General features: G+C 41.5%; 1 protein-coding gene across 8 annotated transcripts in view; it reads left to right on the top strand.

The window, feature by feature from the left end:
• Positions 1 to 19,484, top strand: part of SEPTIN11 (septin 11) — a 92,095-nt gene that overhangs the window by 26,673 nt on the left and 45,938 nt on the right. For all 8 annotated transcript variants that reach the window (XR_006216932.1, XM_042984338.1, XM_007074798.3 and 5 more), the window contains exon 2: positions 16,892 to 17,006. Coding sequence is in view for 7 of the 8 variants with exons in the window: in XM_042984338.1 (XP_042840272.1) it covers positions 16,892 to 17,006 (115 nt within the window). In the remaining variant the exon portion in view is untranslated. The remainder of the gene's footprint in view (positions 1 to 16,891; positions 17,007 to 19,484) is intronic.

The raw sequence follows: 19,484 nt of genomic DNA, 5'->3' as shown, positions 1-19,484 counted from the left end.
CCTTGCACACAGTAAGCAGGGATACAGAAAATATTTCTTCTTCTGTAGCCCTTACTTCCTGGAAGTTTTAGGGGGAAATATAACCATCTTTGCCTTCGCTCCTCAGTGGTCTGTGAGTAGCCAAGGTGGAAGTGAGGAATTTGAGGCATTAGTCATGTGGTTTTAATTAGTCCGGATGGCTAACTGCATTTCTTACTCTATCTCTGATGCATGTTCCTTGCATCTTCTGTATGAGCTTTGGTTGATTTTCTTCTGTGACTGGTTTTTATAGCCTTGCTAGAGAGAAATAAGGAGGCTTGCTAAGTTTTGCTTTTTAGATGAGTGAGAGATTGCTGTGGGCTGTTAGCTTTAATCTATAATCTTTAGTTTAGACTTGTTCTTTTTGTGTGCAAAATAAATCAGTTTGGGCAGTTGTGGAAATGCATCGCTTCTCAGATTCTTACTCCTCTTGCTTCCTGCTTTCCCCACGCCCCTTAGCATGGCTAAGGGCCACATAGTGGCTTAGGACCTGTGGTCTGGCAGGGCTACTCTCATTTCTGACCCCGGGGATGGTGACCTCGGTAGCAATGCACTTGTGTGAAGCTGTGGTTATGCCCTGATGGCCAAGACATGCATATCACTCTGGTATATAAAAGGTTGGCCAGGCCTTACTAACGTAGTAGCAATCACTTTGGAGGTAGTCTGCCTGGCTTGGAACCAACCACCCTGAGCAGCTCAATCTCTGAGCTTCAACTATAAAATGGGAATAATAATAGTACCTATCTCAGAAGTGATGATGAGAGATAAGTGAGATCAATGTAAAGTACCCAGGATGGTGCCTGGCATATGCATATAAATCTATTTATGGAGAGAGGGAGAGAGTGCACATAAGCGCTTTGTAAGTGTTAACTTTAACGTAGCAGAATGATTATTTCCTGAGAGCAAGAGCCCGTATGATGTTGGACTTCACACTAGGCACAATTGCTTGCCTGTAAGTATTGGGAAGAGACCATACTGAAGCATGTGGCTGAAGCATTAATCTCTCTTCTCCATTTTCCAATGGCCCTCTTAAACCTCATCTCCTCCATCAAACACACCCTGGGCATTTTAGCCCATAATGAATGCCACGCCTGCATGGCAGTCCTTTTTTGTTGGGGGAGGCAGAGGAAGACTGTTAACTCTGTGAGAACTGTGTCTCTGCATTCATTCACCCTAAATATACAGCACTGGCACAGGTGACCTTGTGGTACCGTACAGAGGAAGAGGAGTAAAGCAGGTTTCCTGTCCTTAAGAAATCCACATTCTTCCCAGGGCCTGACCAGTGGAAAGCTAAATGTAGTATTAGATGCTGGATGTGATGAGTGGCCCCAGTACAGTGAATAGAGAGCAGTGGTGTGTAATTTAAGGAACCAGGGAAGCTTAATGAAGAAGATAGGATTTTGCCTGGAATTTTAAGGATGAGTAGGATTTCTCACATAGAGTTAAGGATGGAGGCATTCTCGGTGCAGAGATGGGTTGCTTCGAAAAGAGTCAGTTGTCCAGTTTAAGGTATTGGTGGTGATGGATTTGGAATCTGGCAAAACTGGTTTGAATGCTGGTTCTGCCATTTAATTGAGCTTTGGTTTGTTTCCTCATCTATAAAATGGAGCTAATAACATCTGTTTCACGAGGTCATAAGGATTAAGCAGGAAGATTTTTTTATAAAGGTCCAGGTACAGTATGTGGTAAAAAAAAGTATCCAGTAAACCATTATTTACATGACGGTTGTGGCAAAAGGAGGAAAATACTCGAAGAGACCACACACGGTCATCTTGGGGTATCTTGTTATCTTGTTTGTTTTTGCTAAACCACACTTAGCATTGTAGTCTTTACATAAATCTTCAGTTATTGCTTTTTGGTTGATTGATCAAGAGAAATATCACCCCCCCACCCCGCTTTTTAGTTCTCTGGCTAAAGTAGTGGTAGAGCCTGTTCCCTCTTTTCACTACTCTGAATACTTTAACCTTCATTGTTCACGTACTCCAGGCAACTTTGAATTGATACCTTTAAAAGATATCAGTCTACTTTTCCACCCTGATCCCAGAGTACAAAGTACATTTATTAGTGCTTTACTCTTCTGTGAGGACTGAAGCTTCACTAATAATTAGTGATTATTCCCTGAGTGTTTTGTGCGTGTGAGTAGCCAGCCAGATGACTTGTGGCTGTCACACTGTCTTCTGAATTATTAATATCTGGGCTAAAGAGTGTGTAGGAAGTTGGCTTGAGCAGGAGTCCTGGGGGGATAGATGCCAAGTTTTCCTACATTGGTGGTTGCAGCTACCACAGTGCACAAAACCCACTCCTGGTAATAACCAACCTCACTATGCACAGTTGGTGCAATTGTGGCAAAAGGGGTTTAACTCTGTGTAGCCATGATTATAGTAAGATATATGGTCTGACCCTCTTTATGTGGGAGGGATTTGAGGCTTGGATTTTTCTCAAATCTAAATGGCCAAAGTTGCTTTTCTTGTTTTTGCCAGTGTAATTACCACTTTTTCCCCCCTGCCTGCCTTTCATTTTCACTATGTGAATAATAATTATTCTAATGAACCATTAGGCTTTGGAAGAGTTTAAAGGCAGCTACTTGGATCAGTGCCTAAGACTTTCTTTCACACTGGCTCTCATTTAACTTTCTCAGTTTTTCCTTCGTACTGAATATATGAATTACAGTAAGGATCTTTTGCCAAGGTATAATTTTTCAAGTTTTGATTTCAGTTTAATGCCTCCCTCTAATCGTGCTATCAGAGACTGTCAGAAACATATTCCCATTCACATATCCCCTAATTCTTAATCTGTTAATCGAGGAGCATTGGGGTGGAACCAGACCCCATCTCAGTGAGAAGTCTGGGCTGCTGACCCAGCCCCTTTGTGCTCTGTGGGAACAACGTGCATGAAATTGTAACCTCTGCTATTTGCTGCACATATTTTATCATCTATTTTTGAGAGCTAATGGGATTTTATAACAATGTTGTATGTAGTAGAGGTTTCCGTCCATCCTCCTTTCGTCCTACTTGGTTATTCAGAAATACCATGATAATAATGATAATGAAAATGCTTCTTTAAGAGACAATGGAGGGGGTGAAGGGGACTGTGGGAACATTCTTCTGTGGCAGCATGTGAAAAGAAGGTTTGTTTTGCATTAGCTGATCAAGACAAGGAAGCCAGCATCCAAAACCGTCCATCAGTAGCAAACATTTGAGAATAGAGGAAAATTATAATGTAGTCCCTTGGGTCTGCTTTCCTAAGCACACCAATATGTGTGAGAAAACCCCTAAACCACCTTTCTTTTATGGCTGGATGGATGCTTCTATAATATGCAGTTAACTTCTTTAAGGCAGAAAGTTGTCTGTTCTGCTGGTGGAAGTATTTCTCTTTTAGGGGTTAATTGGTTCTATTTTTTTGAGGAGAACAGAGTAAGAAAGAAAGCTTTAGCTTGATTAGAATGGCAGAAATTATAGTCATAACTACTGGAGTCAATGTATTAGGTTCTCTGCAAGATACACTTTTTTTTTTTTAAATGCTCTAAAGGAAGTTTGCATGAAATAGCTTACCATTTGGATGGTTGCCCAGGCTTCTAATCTGGGTTAAAACCTTGGCTAGAAGGCAGTTCTACACTCAAGATCCCTTGGTCTGTTGCTCTGGTGAGATGTTCCTAAGTGCACTGGTTGGAACAGAAAAATCTTTCATGATGACTGGTCAATGATTGTTCCTAGTTCCCATCCCTCACTCAGCACTGGAACACCCAGCAACAGAGCCTGGGCATGTATTTAGTTATGTATTGCTTATATATTTCTTTATAATACTTCACTTTAAGGAATATTTCCAGTAAACTGAAATGTGAACCAGTTTTAAAGTCTTATATCCTCTATTCTTAATTATTCTTCACTTTTTCCAGTTCGTTGATTTCCTTGCCCTGTGGATCTCTTTGTTTTCCTGCTGCTTCCCTTGACAGACTACTTCTTTCTCTCCTCCCATCTCCATTCCTTCTCCACAACACTCTGAATCTAATTTAACCTTACCATGACCTAGGTCAGATCTGTCTTCCTCTAAGGAAACCTTACCTTCTTGCTAGGGCCGATGTCCATCTCCATTGTTCAATCTTGATAAGCTTTGTGCTGTATTTCATCACCAGACATTTTCCATTTGTCTTCTGTTTTGTCTCAGTGACTTTCTCCCCTAATAAGGCTTAAGTTCCTTAAAAGCTTTTGCATTTCCTAGAATTCTTATTATGTAGAGGCACTTAAATATTTGCAAAGTTTACTTCCGTTATTGGAAGGAAAGGCAAAGTGACTCTCTAGTTAGTGGTAACTTGCCTTGAGGGAGATCTCTTTCACTATGCTTTTACTAATTTGTCTTTTTTTTCCTGGAGACTTAGCTGTGTTTTGTTTTGAGTTAGGTAAGTGCTAATATTATCCTATCCTAAAGTTACATGGGAGAATATAGGCATATTATAACACAGAATCATAAGATGGCCCCCAAATCCCAGTGCCCTGGTGAACACACCTGTATAACCCCCAGAATTTGGGAATATGATGGGACAGTCACTCCCATGATTGAGTTATGTTATGGCACAGCTGACTTTCAGATAGGAAGATTATCCTGGGTAGACAGGACCTAATCAGTCCCTTAAAAGGAACTAGACTCTTCTTGAAGGAGATTTGAAATGTGAAGAGGGACATGAGGGATTCCCTGTTGGCTGTGAAGAGGTGGTGGCCACATGGCTAGTAACTTGTAGGCGACCTTTTTTGTCAGTCCCTGGCTGATAGCCATCATGGACAGGAGGACGTCAGTCCTACAGCTGCAAGGAATTGAATCCTGACAATAATTAAAATGAGCTTGGAAGTGGAATTTTCCCCCAGAGCTTCCAGATCAGAACTCAGCTTGGACACCATCACCTTGATTTTAGCCTTGTAATATCCTGAGCGGAGAACGCAGCCATGCCACACCCAGACTTCTGACCTTTACAACCAAGAGCTAATAAGTAGGCATTGTCTTAAGCCCCAGGTTTGTGGTAATTTGTTACATGGCAATAGGAAATTAATACATGCCCCAAATGTATGTAAACGACCTCCATTCCACCCTGATAGTGTTTTATCCAGGATTGAGATTAAGATGCAGTAGAACACTTAGGAAGACTTGAGAATTTTGGCCAGGATTGTTTAATAATATTTGCTGAGTGATCTCAAATGTTAACTTGTATGTCTATTTCCTGAGAATGTATTAACCATGGCGTTGGTCATTTTCGGTATAGCCCCTCAATTCTCAGGTGCTAGAAGTGTATTGCTGCACTCCGAGATGTTCTAGACCAGCCTGATTTAGGAACTGAATACGGCTACTTTTCATTAGCAAGGTTGGGGCTGAAACATCCATGGTGCTTTTGTTTCTGACTGCTTTAGAGCTGGTTTGGATTTTTTTCTTCTCCTTTTTCAGAGACTACCATTACATGGTCATTGCCATAACTGAAATCCCCTTCCATGATCAGAAAGGGACAGGACAAAATGATATCTGTCAAAAAGGAAGTCGCTAATTTATATCCGGTGATAGAAATGGTGGCATAGGGAAGGAAGTGTCCCATCCATATTTCATTATTTGCTGATTAATGCATTCAGTGAATAGAAATACATGAACTGAGCCACAATATTTCTCAGAAAGGAAGCACTGAGGAATTGATGTGTGAATATGAGGAGTGGAACTGTACATGAGAAGTTGAGGGAAAAACTCCCAACTGATAAGGGCCATTAATTATCTTTGACCTCCTATTCATCACTGTTTTGAAAAAGCTTGCATGGAAGCTATAGTACACCATAAAGGCAGGCAGAAGGAACAAAAATGACCCACATGAGCAACTGTGAGACATTTGGGTGTTTTCTCCTCTGCAAGATAGGTGATATGTTTGAAATGGAATCCAGTTACTTGGGATCCCACTGCAGAGTCAGAGGGATTTTAAATGATTATGGCCCTCCTCCATGGTTTTTTCATTAACTTTCCTAGGTGGCTAGCCATGGGAAGGGCTTCTCATCATCTCTGTGATGTGGAGTGGTGCGAGAGAACAGCTGTAGCATCTGTTTCTAATTGGATCGTGCTTTTATAAATACTTCTTGACTGTTTGTCACATTGCTTCCCTCCCACCTCGTCTTCCTCTAAGTACTGCAAAATTTGTAAGAGTCTCTGGAATGCACATGTGGGCCTTGTCATTCCCAAACATGAGACTTTCTGCTGATCAGCACTTTGTAACGTTAGGCTGTTACAGGCATTAGTCACTTTGACTCAAAAAGAAAGACTGGTCTTTGGAAACTTAAGAAAATGTCTTTTTTGTTGTTGTTAATTCTTGGCATGCAGTTAGACTTAACCTCTCTGAGCTTATACGGACTTTTAAAAACACATTCTGTCTGTAAGAAAAAAGTGCTCCCACTTTTGCAATTTTTGGATTGTCACACTCGGTGGCTATTTGCTGAAAGTCTGCTTTACTAATAATTCAACACCATCTCCCTCCTCCCCCTCCCCCACTCCCTCACAATCCAGGGTTGTAAGCGGCAGCTGGGGCTCTGTGCGCTTCTCATACCCATTTCTGAGGACTGCTTTTAAACAGTATCTTTCCTAATTATGTGAGAAATCGAATTTCTGATGGGTCAGAGGTGGGACTCTAATCACAAACAAGCCAGCCAGGTCTTGGAAGAAGTGTGGGACATTGCTGTGTGATGTGAGGTAGGATGTAGAGAAGACAGAAAGGAGCTGGGGGGCACCAGTGAACAAGAACCACGCCAGCACTGTGTGTCCAGGGCTTTGGGATCAGGCTTCACTCAGCAACCGCTGTGAATTCTTCCCTTCAGAGCCAGGCCAAGTGTAATGGAGAGAAGGGCAGACCAGGCCCCAGGTGCTGGGTGTTCACTGCAGTGCTGTCTGTCCACCAGGCCCAGTTTATAGGGAAAACCAATCGGGAGCTGTACTTGCCTCCTTATCAGAGAATGAGGAGGTGGAGAATATGACTGTGTGAAACATTACACAGATACAAATTTTGAAGTCTAATGGGGGTAGTGTGAGGAAAAGGGGAGTATCCAAGTCATGAAATCAGCTGATAGACTGGATTCAGTCACTTAAAGGGTTGGGTGGGAAAGGTTTGGCCAAAAATGGTGTGGTGGGTGGTTGTTACATTTGGACACAAAGGAGAAAAGCCAGCTTGGTACGAATGTCCTCAAGAAGTCTTCACGGTTGGGGGGCCTAGGTGGCTCAGTTGGTTAAGCATCTAACTCTGGCTCAGGTCATGATCTCTCAGTTCGTGGGTTCGAGCCCCACGTGGGGCTCTGTGCTGACAGCTTGGAGCTTGGGGCCTGCTTTGGATTCTGTGTCTCCCTGTCTGTCTGCCCCTCCTCCACTCACACTCTGTCCGTGTGTGTGTGTGTGTGTGTGTGTGTGTGTGTCAAAAATAAACATTTAAAATAATTTAAAAAAGAGAAGTCTTCACTGTTTTCACTGTTCAGAGGCTAGCAGGGGGTTTAAGATGATTATGCAGTGGACTTTTTTTTTTTTCCTGCAACAGGGTGGAAGCCTATAAATTTATGCAGATTTTTATCAGGGTTATAGCAATATGCATGCTAATCAATGTTATTCTAGGGACTCACTGATACCTTGAGGTAGATGTTGCCACTTGACATAAGTAAAGGTGAGGAAGGACAGATTTAAATTGAGAATGGAAGATAGGATGAGCTCCACTTGGGAGATGTTGACTTAGTGATGCCGGCACCAGGGATGCCCAAGAGGGAGAAGTGGCTACGGGTTATGCCAAGGCAGTCATTAGCCTTTGGAAGGTCATTCAAGTGGCAGGCTAGGAAGAGGTCATCTGAGAAAAGTGTGTAAACTGAGGTGAGGATAGAGAATTATGCTAATTCCTGCAATAGCCCTGTGAAGTCCTTTATCTTAAAGTTGACAGAATTGAAGCTGAGAGTTAAATGACTTACCATAGGTCACACAGCTAAATAATGCCAAAGTTGCCCTTGAGCCCTCTGACTTTACATGTCAAGCAATTTCCACTGTGCTGTTCTACTTTTCTGCTCACTTTTATCACTTTCAATGGGACTTGGTTCTGTTATTAGAAAAAACCAAATACTTGCACATTTTATCCTGTTACCCCTTTATTATTACTTCCTTTAAAACGATTTTTATAATTTGTTATTTGTTATTATTGCTTTTAGCATTTCCTGATGTTTAAAATCTTTTATTTCTTTTCCATTTAAAAGGTGTGAGGTGTTTGTTCATAATAAGTCAAATATTACAGAAACATAACAATTAGAAAGTAAAATTTCCGTGTAGTCATATCATTCCCAAAGAAAACCCCTACACCAAATTATTTTTGCAAGGATCTGGCAAAGCAAAATTTGTTCCTCCTCTGGCAGTCTTTTGGAGAGACTTAACTTAGAAAGGACACTTGAAATTGGGACACTCAATATTTATCAAAATCTTTTCTGGTTATTTGGTGGTGTTTTTAAGGGTGGCTCCTTGGGTTTGTTGGGCAGAGCTGATCTACCTGGATTTCTGACTTGGGAGCTTGCCCCTAGGGATGTTCCTTCTCTGGGTTTTGTGACTTGGGAGCTGCCCCTGGGGATGCTCCTTCCTTGGCTTTGTGACTTGGGAGCTGGCCCCTGGGGATGCTCCTTCTCTGGCTTTGTGACTTGGGAATTGGCCCCTGGGGATGCTCCTTCCCTGGCTTTGTGACTTGGGAGCTGGTCCCTGGGGATGCTTCTTCTCACTCAAGTTTTTTTCCTCTTAGGGTTTTCCTCGTGACTGTTCCTTCTTCCTGACTGTCTCTATACTGCTGCTTGTGTGAGACAATTTCCTTGGGGGTTTTCTTGGCTCCAACATTGGGATTTCATGGTATAGATGACAAGCAGCATAGCCAGTGTTTTCCAAGTCATCCTTAAAGAATGGGATCCTCATTGGTAACAAGATGCTTCAGACGTTTTATATTATGGAAATTACCCCAGCAATGCCTGGCTTTAATGGCATCCCCCTGCAGACTTCATAGTTGTGGTTTGAGATACTTCACATTCCAGGGTTTTCCCCTTTGCCTGGGAACTAAAGGCATCTCCCATCTTCCCACCAACTTTGCTTTCTTTAAAAGAATATGAAACCAGTTCAATACTCTCTAAAACGTGGTGTTGATAAGAATGTGTATTTATGAAAATGATCCATCAGGCACTTGGGTATAACTTACTTCTTGGGAAGTTGGTGAGGCCAGGATCTCTCCAAACACTGGCTGGTGTTCAGTCAAGGATTTCATGTAAGGCACAGCATGTTCTTCTCTGCCCAGCTTCATCTGGGTGGCACCCGTACCACTGAAACAGGACCTCATGACAAGGCACTACCTAAGATGAAGAAGGATACGCACCTTCTCTTTTCTCCTAGTGGGCATCATCATTATGGGGATAAGACAGAGCAGAGGGAGTATGTCTCCTGGTTCCATCTCAGCAGTACTTAAAATTGGACATTTGCTTTAAGACTTGAGTCTTAGTCATTTCTACCTCCACCCATCAGGCAATGCTGGTCAAATAGACTCTGCTTTCATCTGAATTCAACTATACATAGGGGCTATATACTAAATTAATATCTGACAGTGGTGCAGGCTAACACCGTTTTTACATACTCCAGGCAGGTGGATTCCCTGGAAGAATGACTAGCTAATCACATGAGTTATAAGGTTGCACCACATCTTGTACTTTGGATAGTTTGTGATTATATGTTAGTGACTACTTGATTAACATCGATGTGCCCCACTAGACTATATGGTTCATGAGTTGAGGATGCTTTATTTTCTCACTGTCACCTCCTTAGCATTTTGCAGCGTCTAGCACATAGTGGCACACAATAAATATTTGTTGAATGAATAAAAGCATGAATAAACATTTACTTTTTTTCTTGAGCACAGATGATTAACTTACACAGAAGAGTTATTTTTTGTTTTGAGGCTATAAATCCACTTTTCAAAAATCTTGTGGATGTCAGCAGATACAGCTGAAGGAATAAAAAAATGTTTCTAAGCAGGGCAGCTGTAAAGGGTGGGTTTATAACATTTTTTAAAAACTAACTCATAATTATAGTTAACTTTACATTTTTGTTTGTTTAAGCCGGAAAACAGAGGTATACACACAGATTTCAATTAGGTTTGGAGTTTCCCAGGATAAGTGATAGAAACTCGCTTTCAAGGGTCATTTAAAAATTGAGCCATCTTGATTTGGGAAGAGAAAATACACTATCAGGAATTTTCCACCTTGTGTTGGCTTTCTTCAAGCAACATGACAACTGGATTTATGTGTCTGTGATTTTCATACTCAAGAAACCATAGGGGACACCTGGGTGGCTCAGTGGTTAAGTGTCGGACTTTGGTAATGATCAGGTAATGATCTCTTGGTTCGTGAGTTCAAGCCCCGTGTTGGGCTCTGTGCTGACACCTCAGAGACTGGAGCCTGCTTCAGATTTTGTGTCTCCCTCTCTCTCTCTCTCTCTCTCTCTGCCCCGCCCTCTCTTACACTCTGTCTCTCTCAAAAATAATAAGTATAAAAAAAAAACCCATAGAATTAGCATTAGAACGAAAGACTTTGCTTAGAGGCTTTTTGGTTAAACCTCATTTACAGATGAGGAAACATAAGCCCAGGATTTGACTTGGATCAATATAACTTATTATCTATAAAATGAAGCTTTGAGAAGAATGTAATTGCCACTTCTTGTCAACAAAATCTCCAGTTCTCTAAATGAATGCATAAAAGTTATTGCTTAAATATATATGTGTATATATATATATATATATATATATTTTTTTTTTTTTTTTTTTTAAGGGGTGAAATCTTTCTAAACTTAAATGGTAATATCTACTTTTAAAAGTAAAACTTAAGTCTAATTGTTTGTGTGGTACATTAAAACCTACATCACCTTGGTTAACAAGCTCTCTTTCTTGTTTCTGTCTGATAAGGATCGGCAGCCATAGATCACCTAACCACACCCACGGAAGCCTTCAGTTTTAAATGTAAAGAAAGGGGCTAGCCTTTCACTTTGAATATGGTGAATAGAACCCATCTGGGCACATCCAGTTTGTTCACCTCTGGAGGCTCTGGGCTGAATTAAAATACAGTGAAGAGTGAAGCAGGGAATCCAGAATGGTTTCCAGCTGTGGAAGATGTTGATGCCTCCAGACAGGAATGTGATTCTGTGGCTTCCCCCCAGCTTTGTAAATGACTTTCCTATTTAGGGTGAATTTTCTTCCTGTTAACATCTTCTTTCTCTCCTTCACTTCCTTTTTGTTCTTTCTGTTCTTCCCTTTGTGATCTTTCTTTCTTGGTGAGTCTGAGGGTTTTGCTGATCAGCAGCTTCTCCTGGGGTGCCCAGCAGCACTAGCTGAGCTCATTCATTTCTGATTTTAAACTCACAGCCGTCTCTTCCTCCCACCCAATTTAGGGAAAGGAAACCCAGGTTTCCTGAGGACCTGTTAAGTGTTAGGCACTCTCATACTTGCTGACTCCTTCACTCCCAGCCACCCTGCCAAGTGCTCCATCAGACTAAGAAAAGTAGGAAGCAAAGCTGGCATTCATATCCACGTCTGTCTGACTCCAGGCCCTTTGCCATCCTGCTCCTGGTTAAGCAAGATTTGGAGTTGTGGAACTTATTTTAAAGTAGCACTCATGGGGCACCTGGGTGGCTCAGTCGGTTAAGCATTCTGACTTCGGCTCAGGTCATGATCTCACAGTCCGTGAGTTCGAGCCCCACGTCGGGCTCTGTGCTGACAGCTTGGAGCCTGTAGCCTGCTTCAGATTCTGTGTCTCCCTCTCTCTGACCGTCCCCCGTTCATGCTCTGTGTCTCTCTGTCTCAAAAATAAATAATCATAAAAAAATTTTTTTTTAAGTAGCACTCAGAATGTAGGTGTTGGCATATATTCTTAGATAACTTATAATTATTTCAATAATGAAATCAGTTAGGCATCTTTGAAAAACTTGTCGATTATAAACTTCAGAGTCTATATTCATAGTAAACTGACCCTTTGGGCAAAGACAGGCTTTTCTGGAACACTGGAAATGGTCGATAAATATTTATCTAGAAGGCTTCTGCAATTTGGACTTCTTTCCCCTGGTAGAGTTGGGGAGCTCTGGCCTCCAAAAGATGTTCCTTGAATTTCCCTAGCCAAAAGGTACTTCTCCCCCTATATCAACCTGTCTCAACCATAAAGTCACTTTATCATTTTTATCCTTAGTAGTATTACATTAAATTATATCCTGCTACATGGTAAACCTGTTAAAGGCAGGAAGAGTTTATCAATGAATAACAAAAATAACATCTGCTCCCTTAGTGCTTTGAGCAGTGAGTATTTTTTTTTAATGTTTATTTATTTTAAGAGAGAGAGAGAGAGCAGGGGGAGGGCAGAGAGAGAGAGAGAGGGAGACACAGAAATCAGAAGCAGGCTCCAGGCCCTGAGCTGTTAGCACAGAACCTGAGGCGGGGCTCAAACTCACAAGCTGTGAGATCATGACCGAAGTGGAAGTCAGATGCTTAGCTGACTGAGCCACCCAGGTGCCCCTGAGCAGTGAGTGATTCTGAGTGAACAAATACATAATTGTGTTCATGTGGAGGTGACCTAAAAAGAGAAAAATGAGGCCATTAAATTACTTTATACCATAGAATTTAGTCACAACTCATTTCAAGATGGAGCGGGCAAAGAAATCATGTAAGCACAGACCCTTCATGGATAGATTAGCAAATGGAGGACTAACTCAATTAAGGTCTTATAGTTAGTTACCTAGTGGCTCTGTGTTGGCACTTTCATTTAAAGAATGGTCAGAACTAAGCCTTATTATTGGCTTCATGTGTCATGGCTGCATAAATCAGTCTGGCCTTGGCATTGCCAAGACCAGTGAAAATATATTTGGAGCTACTTTGCCAATTCTCATTCTCAACTTCCATCTCTAATGGTTGGCGAAGAATTATGATTTTAGAGAATTTTTTTCTACTTTAACATAACAGATTTTGTTAGTGGCTGAAACCATTGTATTGTCTGGGGCTACCTGAGAACTTAGTTGATCATCCTGTGATACCAGTGACTAAACGCAAGGTCTCTGGATTCTAGAACCTAACTTCTGGGCTCAGATTTCAGCTCCTCAGCTTATCTTTGTGAACTTGAGCAAGTTACTAAATTTCTGTGCCTGTTTTCTCATCTGAAGTTGAGGTTGGGTAATAGTAACTACTTCATAGAATTGTTAAGATAAATTAACCAGTTCACTCGTTATTAAGGCTTTTCTGGAACATTGGAAATGGTCAATAAGTATTAGCTGTTATGATGAACATGGAATACCAAATACCCTGACCCATCTTTATCCAATCATTATTTTCCTTTCTTTGCTAAGGGGAGTATTTATTGAAAGTCTGAGATTTAATAATAAAGATAATGCTGAAGATCAAATTTCAGCAGTATCTGGAAGGTTTGGATATGTAAACATTGGCTATAAATGTCCTTCCAAGTAGAGGAAATGGTGTGAATAAACTGTTGGGGAGAGACATGGGGGTTGTCTGAGGAACAGTAAGTAATTCAGGTTAGCGGCAGTGGAAGGTGCTCCATGGGGAGAAGTGGGAGAGGAGGTAAGGGATTTGGGGTTAACCCATGGAGGCCCTGAGATGGCAGGCCAAGGGGTTTGGATTGTGGGTCTTTGTGTTCTGAGATCATTTTGCAGCTACAAAGATTAGGGGGAGGGGGTGGGGGCAAGGAAACAAATTGGAAGGTGGTTGAGTAGGTAAGAATAAAGAGGAGGATGTGGTCTTGGTAACTCTCTGGAATTTATGCAAGGTGTAGGAGGGTCTCAAGCATAGGTAAGTGCCATTAACAGAAATAGAGAACTCTGGAGTAGGAATGGGTTTGGGATAGAGAAATACAATTTCAGTTTCAGGAACATCAGTTTGAAGTACAGGTGGGACAACCCAAGGGAACCATTCCAGAAAGTCAGAACTGGAACTCAGGCAAAAAGTTCGGTATTAGAAAATGCTGAGAGTCATTTCTAGATGTGTGGTAATGGTAAGAACATGAAAATACAGTAAAACCTTGGATTGCAAGTAACTTTTTCTGCGAATGTTCCACAAGACGAGCAAACATTTCTAATAAATTTTAACTTGATAAACAAGTGATGTCTTGTAATACAAAGTTGTACGTGGTGCCAAATGTCACGTGATCACAACTGAGCCAGTGGTTCTTGAAATTTACTTTGATATATGAGTGCTTTGGATTACAAGCATGTTTCCAGAACGAATTGTGCTTACAAATCAAGGTTTTACTGTATATGAAATTCCCTCAGACCGCATCCGTAACTCAAAAGAGATCGCATACTTTTTGGGGAGAGGCAGCTAAGGCAAGAAGCAGTAAACATGGAAACATAAAATGTTGGAGTGCAGGAATTCAATTCAGCTGCTGTGTGGGACTTAGAGCCTTTCTTTGCTTTGCTTATAGCGCTTTCCAGTTTTTAAACCGTCTCATGAACCATAGGAGGAACTTCCGCCTTGCCTTTTCCCAATCACACACTGATGGGCAATAGCCCTCAGAATTTTTTTAATCCTGGGCAGAGAATTAGGCTCAAATTATGGAATTTTAAAATGGCAATATAATATTTACATATTTCATATTACAAAGTTATAAGACTCTGAAGAAATAAATTTAAATTTAAAAAATTTCAAGACCAAACTGTTTTATAACCCTTCATTTTGTATGTGGTTTTCAGCGGGTATAAAAATACTCAGTGGGTGTGTGGGTGGTTTCTCGTGTTTTGGAAATGGTGAGAATATGAGATGCTGTGCATTGGGTTCTGGGATGAGAGCTATAATTACTAACTCTGATTCTTTCCCAGGATTGGCTCATGGGTGGATATCTATCTGAATCTAAAAACCCAACAATGTGGAATCCACAGTAATAAACCACTCTTTCCTCACCCCCACCCTCCTCCGGAAATGAAAAGAATTGTTGTGGTGGGAGGAGGGGGAGGGTAGGATGATGGTTCTTCCTTGCTTTGCCTCTTTTCAGGCCCTTCACTGACTGTTCAGGTCAGTGATGCAACTAAAATGAAGGCTCGTGTGATGGTGTCTCCCGGGCCTGATGCACGACAGCCATTGTGCAGCTGTGGTGGAAAGAGATCTAAATATAACCCAGACTCCTTTCAAATCCTCCTCCCCCAAGTCTTGGAGGATGTGGTAAACACCCTAAAAATACCTGATGTCTGAACCTTTGAGGTATTGAAGAGGCAGGGGCAGGTGGTAGAATTGGGGCCACACAGTGGTATTGGGAGGCCTGGCCAGCTCCCAGGCCTGCTGCGCATGGGGCCCTGCTACCAAAGCTGCTCGGGAGCTGTCGACCATGCCATCCTGTTCAAGGAGAAGTGCCTACTCTCGAGTCTCATATTCACTGTTGGCAGGTTTCAAGGAAACTATTCATAGACCAGGCATCTGTTCTTTGTCCCATTGACCTCAAACCTGCAGCTGCCATCATGGTATTCAGGCAGCGTGCTGGTTTTTAGTTTTATTTCACAGAATGAGAATTTTAGAATGGCAAGGACCTTAGGCATTATAATGTTCATAAAACATTCCATTAAAATCACTATATTTAGAGAGTCACATTTCCCTGCCTGTATAGTGACCAGAGAGATGTGAAAATGGAGTCTCAGTCCTTGATTATTAAAAGAAATCACTCTCACCATTGTGTAACAAATAGAAGAATAATGAAAACCAATATTTTTGAAAAGAAATACTGATTAAATGATCCTGTGCAAAGCTTTTTCTTTTTTATTACAAAAATAGAATTTTGAGGGTCATTTTCTCACTCAAAGTTCAGTATTTTGAATTTACCTATTTATTTATTTAAGTGATCTCTGCACCCAGCGTGGGGGGCTCGAACTCATGACGCCAAGATCAAGAGTAGTATGTTTTACCTACTGAGCCAGCCAGGTGCCCCTAGTATTTTGAATATAAAGACCTGGTAAGAGAGCCAGAATACCAGGAGTCTTGTTTTCAAGGAGGCTTTCAGTATCTAGTTTCTGGAATCCCAAACCATAACCATGATGTTGTAATTGAAGGACCGTAGCTGACCTCTGTTTTCCTGGAAAGAAAGTTTTCACAGATTACCTCCAACACATATGAGATTGATTCAAAGTCATGGAGGCAGTCAGCACATTATAAAGAATATAAACCACCCAACTTTTTAAGTGTATGATGACTACCTTATCCCAGTCTCCTTCAGTAGACTCTGAGAAGTCCCAGTGAACGCAGAGCCTGTGCTGGGTGCTGTGCAGGGTGAAGCAAAGATGCCCTGAACACCTGTACAACAGATGGTGGAGATGGGATCAGTTCAAGTGCCAAATAGTTTTAAATATGTTGCATGTATAGTGGTTACAGAATTTTTATATTTGTAACAAGTATGTATCCTCCACTCTGAGGGTCTCAAAACTCCTTCCTATATCTAGAAGAGTGTTACTTATTTTTCATTCTGGGTTGAAAGTAAATTGGAAGTTTTTTTTGAATTCTTGAAGCCATCAACATGATTGTTTTTTATATCACTTAATGCATATCTGAAGTAGCCACCTCCGGAAGCTCCTATTTCCCTGGGCCAGTACACTTTTAGCAGGAAGCGAGATGCCTTGGGATAGAATCTGCTTTGGGAGTCAGTGTGATTTTGTGGTAAGAGCATGGCTTTGGAATTTTTGGTCCCATCAGCTGTGCAGGAGCCAAGAAGGATGTGGGTACAGAGGGAATCTCCTTCTTCCATACCTGTCAAGAAGAGAGGAAGGAAATGGTAATGTCCACAACGTGGGAGACCCAGGTGGCATAGTTCAAGAATTCTCAAATGTTTCCCCTCTGAAATTCTAGAATGAAGAGCTTCGAAACTTGTCCCTTTCTGGCCATGTTGGATTTGACAGTCTCCCTGACCAGCTGGTCAACAAGTCTACTTCTCAAGGATTCTGTTTCAACATCCTCTGTGTTGGTAAGTGACTCATCTCTTGCTGCTGAGCAAGGAGTCTGACCCTTAGCTGTTGGCAAGTGACTGTCAGAGTGGCACTTTTCAGGGAAAGAGGGGAATGATAATTTTGTTCGCTTTTTTCATCAGTAAAGCAGGGCAGTAATACCCGCTCTGTATATGTCACACAGTTACAGAGGTTGAGACTTGTGTTTGGTAAATGTTTTGTAAGCTTTGTGATGTTACTCAAATTGTTTTTATTTGTGTCACACCATCAAGCAGTCATTCAATATTGTTATTAAAATATTTATTTTAACTTTTTTGGGCGGTGGGGTGGGGAGGACTTAGATCCTAACTAGACTATAGGAAATTGTAAGAAGGAACTGATATGTACACACATTGTAAGATCATTGAAAAGCATTTTTATTTCCAGGGTCTCTGACTACAATGCAACAGTTACCACCGTTGAGGTCTTTTTAAAGATATATTACCTAACATAAGTAAAATCTGAAATTATTCTTAACTACCTTAATAAACATAATGTTTAAATTTTTTATTTTTAGAGCAAAAGGATTTAAAATTCTATTTTATAGTTGAAATAAATTTTCTGCCTGAATTATCAAATTAAACTTCGTTTTTATTTTTTTAAATTTTTTTTTAATGTTTATTTATTTTTGAGACAGAGCATGAATGGGGGAGGGTCAGAGAGGGAGACACAGAATCTGAAGCAGGCTTCAGGCTCTGAGCTGTCAGCACAGAGCCCGACGTGGGGCTCTAACTCACGGACCGTGAGATCATGACCTGAGCCGAAGTCGGACGCTTAACCGACTGAGCCACCCAGGCACCCCTAAACTTCTGTTTTTAAATTGGAATTTAAAATTGACCTTAGTTTATTCCTGGTAGATAACTGGAAAAAAAAACCCCAAGAGACCTGATTTATCTGCTTCCTCAATATGTTTGTTGTTGTTGTTGTTGTTTCAGAGTGGGTGCCAGAGGGGGAGGGGCAGACTGAGTGGGCGAGAGAGAATCTTAAGCAAGGTCCATGCCCAGCATGGAGCCTGACCCCAGGGTCAGTGTGGGGCTTAATTTCACAACCACTGTGAGATCATGACCTGAGCTGAAATCAAGAGTCAGATACTTAACCAACTGAGCCACCCAGGTGCCCCACCTCCTCAGTATGTTTTATGTATCCTGTAAATGTTGTACATTAGCCGAGGCCTCTGGCCTTGCTACTTTTCTTCTGTCTTAGCCATATCCTTTTTAAAGTAAGAGAAGGAAAGTTAGAAATGAATGTGGGGGAAAAAAGAGGAAAATATAAATATAAATTGGTTGGTTTAAAGCAGAAATGTCCCTGGAACAGATAATGGCCTTTCCTTCACTGTCACTCCTGATGAACAGCCAGGCTATACAGCAGTAAAGTGCTTTGGACTGCACTGTTTTGTGGCCGTTGTCTTCTGGGCGTATACTTACGAGATATCAGTCTGAGATGGACAGGAAGAAATTACACATATGTAGCCAAGTGGACCATCCTTTCCCTAAACTTGGCAGAATGTACCAGACTTATTTCTCTCATCCAAGTAAAATGAAGTGAGTTTAGAAAAGGTATGCATTAAACATAAGAACCATCATTTTTAAATTTTCTTGGTTATTGGGAGAAGGGGCAGATATTTTCTTTTTCAGAAACTTCTTGGGGCCACCTCGCTGGCTCAGTTGGTTAAGCATCTGATTCCTGATATCTGCACAGGTCATGATCTCACAGTTCGTGAGATCAAGCCCCAGTCTACTCTGTTGACAGCATGGAACCTGCTTGGATTATCTCACTCCTTATCTCTCTGCTCCTCCTCCTCTTGTGCATGCATGTGCCTTCTCTCTCTCTCTCTCTCTCTCTCTCTCTCTCTCTCTCTCTCTCTCTCAAATAAATAAACTTAAAAAAAAAAACAAAAACTGCTCGAACGTATTAAATGTGGCCCCTGTACTGGGTGTTCATTTGTGGAGAGCCACAACTGGCACACGAGATGAGCTCCCACTCTGGCATTATGTCTTAAGCATTGGATAAGAGAATAACTGGAGAGAAATATGACCAAAGCAGCCAGCTCTCATGCATTCCCCTTTTCCCTGCATGAAGCCATTTAAAATTCAGTAGCAGAGCTCCTGAATGGCAGCTAGTTCTACAGCGTGGCATAAATGAGTTGTCTTTTCTCTTAGGGTAAATGCTCATTGCAGAGCAGGGCAATTCTTCATTAGCGTAGCAATTTGTTGGCAATTTGTTGATTTTCTATTGAAAAGTGTGCTAAATTGTAGGCCAATTACTATTCTGGCTTCTCTTCCCCATTCCCCCCAACCCTGTCTCTAAAATCAGCTTCAAGAATACATGTGAGAGTTATGTCCCAGCCCCTACAAGCAGGGTAAAGCCTTTCAGTGGGGTTGGGCTGGCTGGAAGGACCTGGTTTGACCCAGTATGTAGTGTGCAGTGGGGTGTATTGGCTCATTGGCTGACCCTGTCTG

The sequence above is a fragment of the Panthera tigris genome, chromosome B1 (genome assembly GCF_018350195.1).
Source record: "Panthera tigris isolate Pti1 chromosome B1, P.tigris_Pti1_mat1.1, whole genome shotgun sequence".
NCBI lineage: Eukaryota > Metazoa > Chordata > Mammalia > Carnivora > Felidae > Panthera > Panthera tigris.
This window is presented reverse-complemented; position numbering and strand designations above follow the sequence as displayed.